Source organism: Pyrus communis, chromosome 2, assembly GCF_963583255.1.
Source record: "Pyrus communis chromosome 2, drPyrComm1.1, whole genome shotgun sequence".
NCBI lineage: Eukaryota > Viridiplantae > Streptophyta > Magnoliopsida > Rosales > Rosaceae > Pyrus > Pyrus communis.
Window position 1 is genome coordinate 17070705 of NC_084804.1, and position 14491 is coordinate 17085195.

Here is a 14491-nt window from a genome sequence, read left to right on the forward strand (position 1 = left end):
CCAGAAATGTTCTAGCTCTTGAAGGGCCTTGTTAGTAGTTTTACTTTATTTTGTTGGAGTTTTTTAGAAGAAATCTCATTATCCCACATTGGTCATCACCAAAAGTTTCTCACATTTTATAAAACTTTTGTCTCTCTCTCTCTCTCTCTCTCTAAGTGATTGAAGAGATGGACATTGGAGAACTTGAACCTTGGGTTTAGACTTGGGTGTTAACTTTCATATCGACAATCCCACCTTTGACTCTTTATCCTAAACCTAGGTGGGTGAACAACCGACTAATTAATGCAACTTTCATATTGACTCTTTCTCCTAAACCTAATGCGTTGTTGTTTTTTATTTTTATTTTTATAACAATTGATATTTTCTACAGGGAGGTGGTGGAAATAACATGGTTCAAATCCGCTTTTGGCAAGAATCAAACTTAAAATCTCTCACTTACAAGTGAAGAAGAATACTAATAAACCATAGTATCTAAGTGGTTGCTCAAAGCACTTCTTACCCTTTTTTTTTAATTTTTTTTTATTACAGTTGTTTATTTTCACAACAAACATAAGCAGTTTTGAAAAGAAAAAAAATGTTTTTTTTATAACAAACGATATTTTATATGGGGAGGTGGTGGCAATAACGTGGTTCAAATTCGCTTTTGGCGAGAATCAAACCGAAGACCTCTCACTTACAAATGAAGAGAAATACCACTAAACTGTAATATTTAAGTGGTTGCTCAAAACACTTTTAGCACTACAAATTACCAAACATTTACCTCCTAACTAGCCTTGAATAAGTCAAACATAACCACCAACCAGAATTACATAGGAATGTAAAAGAAGCTAAAAAAATGTGTGCTTATCATTTATCGTTTGACAATTGTTTATAACTCCAACTTCTATGCATTCATCGTATGCAAAATTTGATATTTGTTCATCAAGTTTGGAAAAATATCCATGACTATTAGGTAAGAAGGTGACCAAAATTTGAATCCATGTAGGAAATTTGCTCAATCTTACTACATGATAAAAATCCATGAACCGTGGGGAGAGAGAGGGACTAGTAGGTTCCCGTTTGGGTTTGGTCGAATTTTTTATGTTAGAAAATTGTGATGTGGAAGTTATTGAGAATAAATTTTATATTGATGAGAGGAGAAATGTTGCACATGTTTATAAGTAGTTGGGTTACTTCCCATATTGTCAATTGGTTTTATGATGGAACCTTAACTTTCTTCATGGTATCATAGCAGGTTGTCGTCCCACGTGAAGTCCAACGGTCACACGTGCTCCACGTCACCATTTACCGATATTGTGTTGTCCACATGTTAGGCTTGAAAATTCATTACACGTGAGGGGGAGTGTTGAGAATGAATCCCACATTGATGAGAGGAGGGACCTTGCATGTGCTTATAAATAGTTAGACTACTCTCCATATTGCTAATTGGTTTTACGGTGGAACCTTAACTTTCTTCAACAGTTATATTAATAGTTAAGTGGGTCTCACTCATGCCACGTTGAGTATTTTCAGTTTTATTGACGGAGTATGCCACGTTGAGTATTATCAGTTATATTGACAAGGTTGACGAAAAATCATCGTGAATCGAAAATAGAGTTTAGTGGAGAAGTTTGAGTTTTAGAAGACAAACACTAGCCTTACACCACCATTACTATTACCACACCTTTGTTGCTACCGCTCTCTTGCGGAAGCGAAGTATCAAGCTCTTGCTTATGCTTGTGTGGATATAATATGGATCCAAGGTGTCTTGCAAGAGCTTCCTTGTCCACTCACTCGTCTGGTTCTTAATCTCTCAGCAACATATTTAGCTGCCAATCCAGTATTTCATGCCTGGACGAAACATATAGTCATTGATTATAACTTTGTGAGAGAGTTGCATCAGGCAGTCACCGTGTTTAGTCCATTCCCTCCACACATCAGCTTGCCGATGTCTTTACAAAAGGCTTCGATACAGACTGTTTTGAGCTTCTCGTTTCCAAACTTGTCTCCTACTCCGAGTCAAGTTTGTGGGGGAGTCTAAGGGAGTCATAAGCATTAATTCAACATTATTTAGGGAGTACTATGGTCGTATAAAGGGATCTTTCCGATGTTGTTATCAGGCAATAACTCTATGTATTTTCGTTGTGTTGTTATTAGGCTCTAACTCTATATTTATCTTGTATTCATGCCTGTTGTAACTGTAGAACACACTAACTCCATTGCTTGTCTAAATATGTGTACAATTGTTCTATGCTAATACGAGGAAAGTCAGTTTTTACGGTGACAATTGTGGGGCAGCAACGATGGTTGTGGTGATGATGATGGTGATGTAAGATTAGTGATTGTAGTGGTAGGTGGTAACGGCTACTTAAGGAAAAATGTTTAGAGAGATAAATAACATCATTTTTTTAAATTTAATGGAGTATTACAAAAATTAAAATATTCATTTTATACTAAACTATGAGCTCTTTATATGTGTGCGTCTTGCGAAGTTCAAAATCACAAAACATATTTTCGTGTTATTTTAAAGAAGTTCTGAACTCATTGATGCTCGTATGTTCAAACCCCACCTCCACCAATAAAAGAAAAAACATGAAGTATATTTAAAATAACCATTATAACTAAGTTTGTACGACATGAAGTGAAAGAAACCGAATGCTCCTACTTAACTCATACATGAACTGAGTAGATTATGATCGACTGATGATAAAGATGTTGTAAGTGGTATGACGAAGTAACTGTAGAGATGGTGTTATTGGTAACGATCATGATAAGAGTGACGATCCACTGATCTGCCATTCCATATATATAATGCTTTAGCCATCATCTCAGATTCTCAGGCCACCCTTATGATGGATTCCATTGACAGTTTCCGAGTTATCTCCAGCAAAGAGTCCTTAACATGATCAGCTTGAACTATTTTACCGGTACTGTCATTTTTCTGCACAACCAAACATAATAGTTATCAGCTAATATTAATAAAATATAATAAAATGCCTTGGGGTATTAAAGACAATTTAGATAACGTTAATTACCTGTACTTTAAAGACATTAAAGATCAGGGTTTTGAAGCCAGTCACATTTGCATAGGTTACTTCCAAGCCTAAAGTATCCAATGCCTCCATCAGTCTCACAAACCCTCCTGGCTTGTGCTCACATAATACAGTCACAGAGAATTCATTAACATCCAACTCAGTTACTTCCACTTGTGGCTGCAATTAGTTTCACATTCTTTTGATCACCTAAAGAGATAGAAGTCCAAATATACATCCAAATTTAAAAAATATAAGATTTTAGTTTAGTCTATACCTCCATCTTTTCATTTTCCGGTGTGTTTGCAATGATAGTTTCCATTTGACGGAGAAACTCTGATTGTAAATTGCCATTGTTTCCACAAATATAACTAGTTTCCTTTGCTCCACCATTTGAGTTAAGTTCAAGCTCTCCAGCAAGTTCTTTTACTTGCCTCTGCAACTTCGACACGTATGCAATTGTGTCCCCGATGACGGAAGCTCTGTCCATCTAAGAATCAAGATGATTAGGCATTATATTAGAGCTTCTCCTAAAGATTGTAATCACATTAGCTGAATACAAGATGTGACATGCAGCGTACTAATCACATCAATTGTTCGTTAACATATCAACTGTCAGCGCACGTTCCCATTATTCTGCATATGTCTAAATGAAAACGCTGATAATACTAATCTGAAAATAAAAATAAACACTTAATGCAATTGATCATCACCCCAGTATTGTTGGGAAGCAAAGTGCGAAGGATATGGAATACGTCGTTAAGCTTATTCCTTCTCTTCCTTTCAGCTTCAAAGTTTGATTGGGGTACTTTTTCATTCCTACCGCAACAATCAGTTCATCAGTAAACGTTAAAAAAAAAAAAAAAAAACAGAAAAAGTCACTGGGAAAAGGAAGAAATAGAGAGTAGCTAGCTAATTATAACCTTTGGTCTTCACTCAGTTTCCAACTTTTCAAACGCACTAGAGATCCACGCATCTGTCTGAGGCTTGGCAGGGTCATCATCATGTTCATGCCACCTGTAAACGATCGATAAAACATTAATTTCAAAATCCTAAACCTTACCGGATTAGTTGAGTGCATAACAAGAACTGAGAGAAGAAAAATATATAGCTACCTCTTGTGCCTGCACATGTCAGTAAGAAAAACGCGACGAGGACGAAAGAAGAAACGAGGAAGCAGATGAAGCAAAGGTAGAGATCCATAACTTCAGTCAATTGATCAAATCAAGTAAATCAATTTGGAACTCTTGCATTTGAAAAAAGTGTTTCTTTTTTTATAGAGAGAGTTTGGTAGGTGAACTGAAGTCCATGCATGAGTGTAGCGTGAAAGAGAACTTAATAAAAAACTACACAAACTAATTAATTTCTTTTTGTGTTTTTTTTGTTTCTTCTCTTTCGGTAATTAAACAGGATGGCTTGGTAAATATGAGAGCATATTGCATGAATGAGCTGAAACTTTTCTAAAGTTTTTCATTCACTTGGGTTTGGTATATGCATTTGCTCATGTTTCAACTACTCCATAAAGCTAAAAAAACTAAACCGAAGGGGCAATTGACTAAAATAATCTAAATTGGATGGGCAATTGTCTAAGAAACCTAAACTGAAATGGCAACCCGTGAACACAAAATGCCTACTTTTGGATTAGGTTGTGTTCAAACCTATATCGCACAAGGAATAAGAAGGGATAGAGGTATGGTATCTTCCACACATCAGATGCCAACTCATTGCCAAAACAGAATAATCTCATCAAGTCACCTCTTAGTCAAAGTTTGTTATCACATGCCATGTACTTGTAAAATTGTTAGTGAAGTTTGTTAATCACACGTCATCTTCCTGTAAAACTGTTATTGTTTACTTCAGATTAGCTAGTGATTAGTTAGGCTCTTGTCTTATGTATTCTATTAATTGTGATGTATTCTCAAGTGTAAGATCTTTTTTTTTTCTTTTTTTGGGTAACATGGAAGAAGAAAAAAATGAAACACCTAAAGAACAACTAGTTTAGCTAGCGACTTCAGAGCAGTCATCGGAAAGAGTTCGAACTAAATCAGGAGGAGACTGCCCAAGCTCTTGGAAATCTATTTAGCTATTTAAATCTAATTTGGCTAACCGTTCAGCTACAAAACTACGCTCTCTATGAACATGTTGCAAATTACAACTCCAGTTATCTATGATCAAACTTCTTTATTCCGAGACAAGACCATAGAGAGGATGATTAATGATAGGCAAATAATGAATGAGACCACCAAAGAAGAATCAACCTCCATAATAAGATGAGAGAAATTTCTAGCTTTAGCTATCTTCAACTCATAAAACAACCCAAAGCTCAGCATACAGAACTTCCCCAACTCCTTTTTTAGCAATAAAACCAATGATCCAATTACCGTGAATCTTTAATTAATCCTCCATTTTCACTCCATCTGGGACCTTTAAGTTAAATGTGGATGGTGCTAGGCATGTGTAAGATCTTCCAAGAAGCCCCTCAGCTTTTAAAATTAATCATGTTTTGTGGGAAGAAAGTTGAGGTTTTTTAACATCAATAAGCAATATGAAGAGTAATCCAAAATTCCTTACAAGTATATGCAAAGTCTTTTCTTTCCTAAACGTGGAATTCAAACTCTTAACGTGCTCCCTCACTTATATGTAGCGAATTTCCAAGTACATATACATGCATAATGAAGTTGCATCATATTGAATAGTCTATAGGCTCTTAGTTATTGGGTGAAAAAGGAGGATATAATAAATAATAACAAAAGAAAAGAGCACAGGGTTAAGTCCTAGAAACAGGAATTTCTAGGAACGATGTTTCTAGGGAAAAAATAAAAAATAAAAAACTCCTCAAAACACTGTTTTGAAAATACTTAAATCGCTGTACGTGCTTAAAACACTTGAAATACAGTTTTGAAAATACTTAAAATTTCTAGAAATAATGTTTTTTCTTCTTGTTCAAAATAGTGTTTTAACTATATTAAAAAAATATTTTAAGTATTTTTGATATGAGAACACTATCAAATTATATTTGAAAATATGATATGATGGTCTGAATACAAGTTGTTTTGGTGTTTAAAAACTCTTACCAAATCGTAGCTTTGAAATAGAGAGGAAACAGGAAATTAGAAAAATTATCTCAACTCTTCAAACGTAGTTTTGATCTAGCAAACATGTATTTGGCCCAAAAGACCATAAATCACCGCATAACGCATGTCGAGCATGTCCATAATCTGTCCCGCTAGTTGTTCTCATCAGAATGCTTAATACATAATTAATTAGTAGATTATGCTAAATTAACTATAAAGATGTTGAAGCTGGTACGAAGAAGCATGGTAATCGTGGAGATGGTGTTGTTGGTAATGATCATGCTGAAAATGATCCAATGGACTGACATTCCCTGATGCTTTAGCAATCATCTCAGGCCACCCTTTTGATGATGGATTCCTTGTTATCTCCAGCAAGGAGTCCCTCACATGATCAGCTTGAACTATTTCAGTGTCCTTTTTCTGCGTAATTAACATATAATAAAAACTTAAGTGCTTTTCACAAATAAAAACTCTTGGTTATGTCAAAAACACTTAAAGCACCGGTTTGAAGAAAAAGAAGGAAAAAAAACTCATTGATCCAACTATTATTAGACCCGTCAATTAGTGTGTCTCACACTTAGTTGTTAAATGAGGGATTTTGTCTTTTATAGTAAGATTCTCGAAATATTCACTAACATTAACATTAATAGTTGTCAGGAGCTACATAATTAAGTAATAAATAGGAGATAATTGGTTACCTCTACTTTGAAGACGTTAGAGACAAGGCTTCTGAAGCTAGTCACATTTGCATTGGTCACTTCCAAGCCTAAAGAATCCAATGCCTCCATCAATCTCACAAACCCTCCAGGCTTGTGCTCACAGAATACAGATACAAAGAATTCATTTCCATCCAACTGAGTAACCCCTACTTGTGGCTGCAACCATATTTTTCCATTAATCTTTTTGTTATCTGAAATTTTAAATTAACAAAACATATATAAGATTAAGTCATACCTCCATCTCTTGTCCCCTGTCATTAGTACTATCTGAGTCTTGGTTTTTTTGTTTAGAGATATTGCCAATGTCTCCTGCTGTTCTCACATGAAACCCATTTGGAAGCTCATCATTTTCTTGTTTATTTGCAATGGTATTTCCGTTTTGACTCAGAGTTTCTGGCTGGAAATTGGTGTGGTTTCCACAGATATTATTGGAATTCCTTTTCTTAGATCCTCCATCATTTGAATGCTGTTCAAGCTCCTCTTGGAGTTCTTTTTCTTGCCTCTGCAACTCCTTCACGAACTCAATCGCATCCCCGAGTATGGAAGCCTTGTCCATCTGTGAATCAAAATGAGTAGGCATTAGATTCTGCTAAAGATGTCACGTATTTTATATAACATTAGGCCGACCACATGATGTGACAACATACTTATCACACTAGTTACTACTGTCAACTGTTAATTAATTATCAACTATCACATAAGAAAGTGTAAAGATCCATCTAGTACAATTGAAATAATAATAATAATGCCGTGGTCATCACCTTAGAAATGTTGGGAACCAATGAGCGGAGGTGATAGAGCCTCTCATTAAGTTTCTTCCTTCTCTTCCTCTCCGCCACAAGGTTTTTGGACTGAGGCTTTTTTCCTGTTCTTCTCCTATAATTCGTGCCACCATCATCATCAAACTGATCACTGCAATCTGAAGCTGAATGATCTGCAGTTCTTCCACCCTCGTGTTTAATTGAGTCTTGATCATCCACAACCTGCTGCTCAATGTTTTCTATTCCCTCAGGAACTTGAATATTATTATGCAAGTTTTGTGCATTAGTATCAGCTTGAAGCCCCATCTCTCCCAAAGACTCATGTGAACCCTGATCAAAATTATAGACATTATTATTGTTACTATTTTGGAGGAAATTCATTGGGGAAGTGCTGCATAGGCGGATTTGGTCAACTGAGATATCGCATGGCAAATTCGAATTGTGATCCAATGCCATTGCAGGAAAAACAGGTTGCTGCTGGAAACTATGATTGTTGTTTAGATGATCATTTCCCCCATTATCATCTACAAGAAATGCCTTTGGTCTTCTGTCATTGCTCATGTTGTTTATATCCACGGTGAAGCTTGTATTTGTGCTTGCATTGCAGCTTGCACTAAGCAGGATATCTTGCTCATGTGAAATGTTGCATTGGGCAGTGATAAAGTCAATCACTTGTTGGTCTTCAGAGACCTGTCAAAGTGGAAAAAAATGCAAATACTTAAAAATTGTAATGTGTGAATTTGTTAGTTGCGGGCAAAACTATAAATTGTGACACTTACCTACCCCATCTCTCACAAAATTTATGTAGGACACAAATGTTTCAAATAGTTGGTTTATATCATGTACACGAGAACTACTAGCATATAAACGTTTGCATGTGGCAACTCTCATACAAAAGGTGAGCCTTTGTATTTGGGTCCAACTCAGGCTCAACTTTTGTGTAAGAGGTGGCACATATGGACGTGCATATGCAAGAATTTCTCTACATGAAAGATCTAAAATAACAAATTGAAAGGAAGCTGTTTAAAAGTTAAGCATCATATATATCATACATCTCTAGAGACAAACAGCTCAATCAGCCCTCCACCACTTGGAACCAAAACCCTGGTCTCATCTCTTTCCTGCAAAATAAGTGATGAGGAGTATAGAGTTACATTTAATTATATGCTCAACAAAGAGGGGATTTTTTTTCTTAAAAATATCTAAAAGAATTGGACGACCACTATACCATAGGACTTAAATCTCTATTAGCAGAGTTCAACCAAATGATCTGGTTTGAAATTAATGCCTGTGCATAAATCCTGTGCAAACACAATTTAGTTTTTACTTTTAGTACTAATTATAATTGAATGATTAAAAATATACAAAAAATGAAGGCTAAATAATATTTAGAGGTACCCAGATTCTAAGGGCAGGGAAGAAGGAAGCTGGGCAAGAAGATCACAAGAATTGGTTCGTGAGTGGTGCATTATATCCCGGCATGGAAGGACAGGATAAACTGGAAAAAGAAGCTCTTGTCCTCCATTTGTCTGAGTGTTTCCATCAGTCCCAGAACAACAACAATCCATCCACTCAATAAACCTAATTAAAATATAAAAAATCTTTAAATTTGTCACACAAAGAAGAGATAAGGAGGGTAATATTTAGTTAATTTCAATTAGCAACAGATCATTAAGTAGTTCCTCTCTTAATTAACCTTTGGTCTTCACTCAATTTCCATAGAACACAATAATCCCAGCCTTTCAAACACACAAGGGGTCTAAGCCTATCAATCAGATTTTGCATAATGATTTTCATGCCACCTGCAAAATAATATGATTAATTGTGAAAAGCCAATAATCGAAACAACAACAACAAAGCCTTATACCACTAAGTGGGGTTAGCTGTATGAATCTTATAATGTCACTGCGCTCAGTTTTGCACCAAATATTCCGTTAGTCAATAATTGAGACATGGAATTAATTTCAAATTGTTCAAACAGAGAATTAATTTTGAAGAATCAGCTAAAATTTGTCATAATTTGGGAATTCTTTACAATGCTCCAAATTTTTTTGTTTATTATTATGCAACAAGTTTTGTCAACTAACATGCACCCAACAGAAGAACATGCAAACCCTACCAGTCAGATGACAATTAGTACTTCTTGCTTCCAAGACTATTGCAGCCGACTGTTTTCACTGGGAAGAGAAAGAAAATTACTAAATGAAAGAACAAACAAGAAAGAAAATATATTAATGAGAAAAGGTAAAATGGTAGCTAGAAGGGTCCAAGCAAAATTTACTACTCGATAGCAATTGTTAACAACTTCTCACACTCATCATTCAAAAATTAAGCTCAGACAGTACAGCATCCACCTCACCTCAGTATCGCAGAAAGATACCCATCTCTGCAAGCTGAGAAGAAACAAAGTCGTCAATATATATTCTATTCTGGGTTCGAGTGAGCGAGAACCAAGAATTAAAAAACAGTTGAACCCTCCCCATCTCACAAATGTTTCTTTTTATATATACGTGTTTAGGGCTTGGCTAGCTACCTTGGTTGGTGAACTGCAGCCCATGCATGAAGGAGAGAAAATTGTTTTTATTTCCTTATTGCCAATGAAAAAAAATGATATATTTTAATTCAACAGTGCTACACGACTATATTTCTCAACCTCATAAATAAATCCATATTATGATATAAGTGGGTTCATTTTATATAAATTGTTATGACCAATCGGTACCAATACAAATATATATACATGTATATATGTATCAGTTGTTTCATAATGTAGTAAAATAATTAATGTCTTTAAAAACTCTAATTTACCTAATATATCATAGTCGCTTAGTAAAATTTATGAGTGATTTTACTGAAATTTTATGCGTTTTACAAAATTTACTTGAAAGTGCTCATTCCCAAAGCACTAAAAATTGTTTAATTATAATTTAGAAACACTTCAAAACTTTTCTTGTGAACTTTTTTTTATCTCATTTTAGAAGCATTTTAATTTGTTAAAAGAAGTCTCAAACGAGTTCTTTTAAAATAAAACGACATAGTGAGATATTTTAGACAAAAAAAAAAAAATCTAAAAATATTATATTTGAGTTGGAAATTATGGGAAAGGCAAATCGCATGACCTGATTTGGCGTTTAGAACCCTAACTACCTCACCTAGTCTTTTATTCGTTTGGCTTCAGCATATTGTTTCGTGTTTCAACTACCTTTACTACTGGGAACTTGGAAGTTTCAACTGAAAACAGAAACAAGCAATATCACAAGGAAGTGCCATCTGGTGTAAGATTAGGGCTCGTGACTTGTCACCCGTTTAGATGAAATGGCCGGTTAACAGCCCACCACATACAGGTTATTAAAAAAAATGAAAGTTACTTAAAAGGTATACTCCATCATTAATTTGATAACTATATAATTATGCATGGTACAGGCCCTTAATTTCATTGGATATAGATGTATGTTGAAATCACACTAGGATGTCACTAGTTTTGTTAGTATTAGCAAGCTCTTGTTGAAATCACGCTAGGATGTCACTAGTTCTGGGTGATGATTTTTACACAACCCATTTTATCTCTTACGTACTATTTTAATTATTTAATAATATGTTAGGATGTATGTGAGGTAAAATAGTGCGAAAATCATCATCTTATATGCTATTACATCAAAAGCTATTAAATAATTGAAAGAATGTGTGAAGTAAAATATCACCACCCTTATCCATTTATGGGGCGTTTGTTGCGCCGGACTATCTCGGACTGGATTAGCTTCAAGGACTAAGCTGGACTGGCTTAGACTAGACTAAACTGGACTAACTTAGTGAAGCGTTTGGTGCAGTATTGGACTAAAAAGCTGGATAATAACAAATTCTAATATTATTTTATTTAATATATAAATTATTAATATTTTATTATGATCTTATCTTTTTCTCCATCTTTTCTTCTCATACCTCTCAATTTCTGTCTCTTTCTCATTCCTGGTCAAACTCCTTATTGATTCCAGTCTCTATTTCTCTGTCCTCCCTCCCTCTCTAGCTATGCGTTGTTCGAACGGAACCTCACGGCTCCAATTTTCCCGATGAGTTGCAGGTTTCCCGATGTGTTTTTTGGCCAACCCTCATTAAATTAGATGAAGTTAGCACGCCAAAAAATTCATCACCATCCCTGGACCGAGATCTTAGCTTTGCATGCTCGAATTTGTCATGGATTTGAAGAAGCCCAAACAGGCCGAGACTTCCAAGCCATTTTCCGGCCACATTCGACCACATTTTGGCCTCGGTTCAAGTAAAATCGTAATATTGTCACTCCCAGCTTCAATTTGGTATATTTTATATGAAAGTTGGTTGTGAAATGGATCTGAAAGAGAGTCGGGAAGTTAATGATTGATCTAGGTGACCGGTGATGACGAGGAGTCTGTCGGGAGTGGTCGTTGAGCATGACAAGGACGAGAAATAGAGGATAGTCTTAGCTAGTCCCATGGTTATTGGGGGGTCTCACTAAGACCTCTTAGTGAAGGGTTTTGTCCATGCTAGTCCCCTTTAGTCTCATTAATGTTAGTCCCAGCATGGAACAAACACAGTATTGGACTAATAGCTAGTCCAGTCCAGTCCAGTCCAAGTTAGTGAGGGCAAACAAACGCCCCCTTAGTGAACTTTGCTAGTACTGACAAAACTAGTGACATCTTACGAAAAGATGAACTTAAGAGTTGTGCTAATGGCACTCATGCGTATATGAGCAAATTGTTGATAAAGCATCATTCCTTTATGATTTATCGCTATTACATTACAATACATGTATGTGTTTGGGAAACAAATAAAAATCAGGCTTATTAAAGGGCTAAATGATTTTTATTTATCAAAAACCTGCAAACGGGCTTCGTTTGTGTACAATACATTATGTACGTGAAGTAAAAATTGAACAGCGTATCCAACAGTGGCACACATACCCTGTCGGTTGTTAGTATTAGCAAGCTCTTACTGATAGCCTGAGTGTCGGTTGTTAGTATTAGCAAGCTCTTAATGATACTTTAACTCACGCTAACACATTCTCTGTCGGTTGACAGCATATCCAACAGTGGCACACCACAATCCTCTTTCACTCAACCCCCTTCGTGTAGAGATGACAATTCTAACCGTTAAACTCGATAATCGTGGATAACTGTCCGAACAGATTGAATTTGGATATGAAAATTCGGGTATGATATGGATATGGGTGAAAAACCATGAACTTTATTCGGTTATGGTTTTGGATATAGTTATAGGAGTCTCCAATCCGTATCCGTTCCCGAATCCGACCCAAATATATAATATAATTTTATTCAATTTACCGAACCCTCCCTATACTAATTCATTATGCATGCATCAAACCCTATACTATCTTTATTATACACCAAACATCATGCATGGGGCATACCAACAACCTCATCAATTCAATACTCTTATTGTTATACTCAACCAAATTAATTCATTGAATCATTTTATATATCAATTATCAAATATTACAAGTTTATCAGATTCATCTCTCTTCAAGAGTCTCACTATTAAGAAATTGGTGCATGTTATCATGAACAACTTCAAATATATTGTTAGTTTTTTGTAATTGGATGTTGTTATTTAATGACGGAATTAGTATCTACTAAAATTTATAATGCGTCAATTGGATAAATATATTTTTTTTTTTGGTTTTTTGACGAAGATGGATATAACCGATAACCGATTGAAAATCCGTTACCCGGTGGATATGGTTATGGATAATTCCCGATAGTTAATTTGCGGTTATGGATATGATTAATTTTCGTGGTTATGGGGATAAATTTAGCATTTCCGTCCTCAAACCGAACCGTTGCCATCCCTATCTTCGCGGCACTGAAAAGCAAAAAAAAAATAGTAATAAAGAAATTCAAGGCACATAGTTTGTTGAGACGATTTAATAGGCTTGTTTTGAGTCTTAAGGTTCGAGTCTTTGTAATTGAGATGATTAAATAGGCTCGTTTTGAGTCCCGAGTCTTTGTATTGAAAAAGAAAATAATTGACTCAAAATTCATTTTTGAGGTTTAATAATTTGGTTGTGTGCATTGGAAAACTCAAATCTCAATTTTTTTGGTTGAATAACATTTTTTTTTAGTAATGTTAGAGAGATTAAATTTTGTAAACTAAATGACATGAAAGTTGATAATTGGATTATTACTTAAACGTTGATAAACGTGTTTATTTCCTTTTGGTAACACATCATTTAGTTTGTAAGTTTAGTCTACAAATTTAATCTCTCTAACGTTACCTTTTTTTTTTTTTTTTTTTAAGTTGACAAAGGCTCCACCTTAAACTCAAATCTCATATTGAAACCCAAACATGGGTCTTACTTTATCTGAGTTTTAAGTCTCACGTGCATTAAAAATGTTTTGTTTTCTATTTGAACTCCAATATAAGATTTGAATCCTTGCATTGGAGATGTTGCAGGAGAAACTGAACTCTCTGAATTATTGACCGTGACATTAATTTTCTGTTCTTCTGTTTATTGGCAGAGAAGCGATCATGTAACAGTGTTGGAAAAATCAATTGGGATCTTATTATTTATTTCCTCACCTAAGTATGGCGGTCCAATATTCTACTCGTCGACATTAAAATGCAAGAAAAATAAATTAAAAGTTTTTATAATTAACCACATATTCCTACCATTTCTGTGGAGCGAAGAAAAAAGGGTTGGCAAAATGATGACTTTACTGCAAATTAATTGAGCCAGAGGTAGATGAGATGATGTACAAAGTTGACAAAATTGAGCTTCTAGAGGCGAGGTGTATTGTGTACAAAATACAACTAGCTAGATTGAGCTTCTAGAACTAGTTTGTGTATTCTAACTTATGTCCTAATTAAACGACATTGAATTCTAATGACCAGAGGATGACCTACGCAACTTGACCTTATATCAATTTTACAATGAC

The 14491-nt window shown here is 35.1% G+C and overlaps 2 protein-coding genes across 2 annotated transcripts; both read right to left on the minus strand.

The window, feature by feature from the left end:
* Positions 1-2732: 2732 nt before the first annotated feature.
* On the minus strand, positions 2733-4249 carry LOC137724370 (transcription factor ABORTED MICROSPORES-like). Its single transcript, XM_068463116.1, has 6 exons — positions 4127-4249; positions 3935-4028; positions 3725-3830; positions 3289-3501; positions 3015-3191; positions 2733-2920 (listed from the first exon to the last, which is right to left on the minus strand). The coding sequence occupies exons 1-6, from the start codon at positions 4212-4214 to the stop codon at positions 2816-2818; spliced, it is 783 nt and encodes a 260-aa protein (XP_068319217.1). The 5' UTR covers positions 4215-4249; the 3' UTR covers positions 2733-2815.
* Positions 4250-6292: 2043 nt separating this feature from the next.
* On the minus strand, positions 6293-9362 carry LOC137722971 (transcription factor ABORTED MICROSPORES-like). Its single transcript, XM_068462112.1, has 8 exons — positions 9262-9362; positions 8964-9146; positions 8794-8866; positions 8618-8686; positions 7566-8255; positions 7040-7360; positions 6784-6960; positions 6293-6505 (listed from the first exon to the last, which is right to left on the minus strand). The coding sequence occupies exons 1-8, from the start codon at positions 9360-9362 to the stop codon at positions 6293-6295; spliced, it is 1827 nt and encodes a 608-aa protein (XP_068318213.1).
* Positions 9363-14491: the final 5129 nt, after the last annotated feature.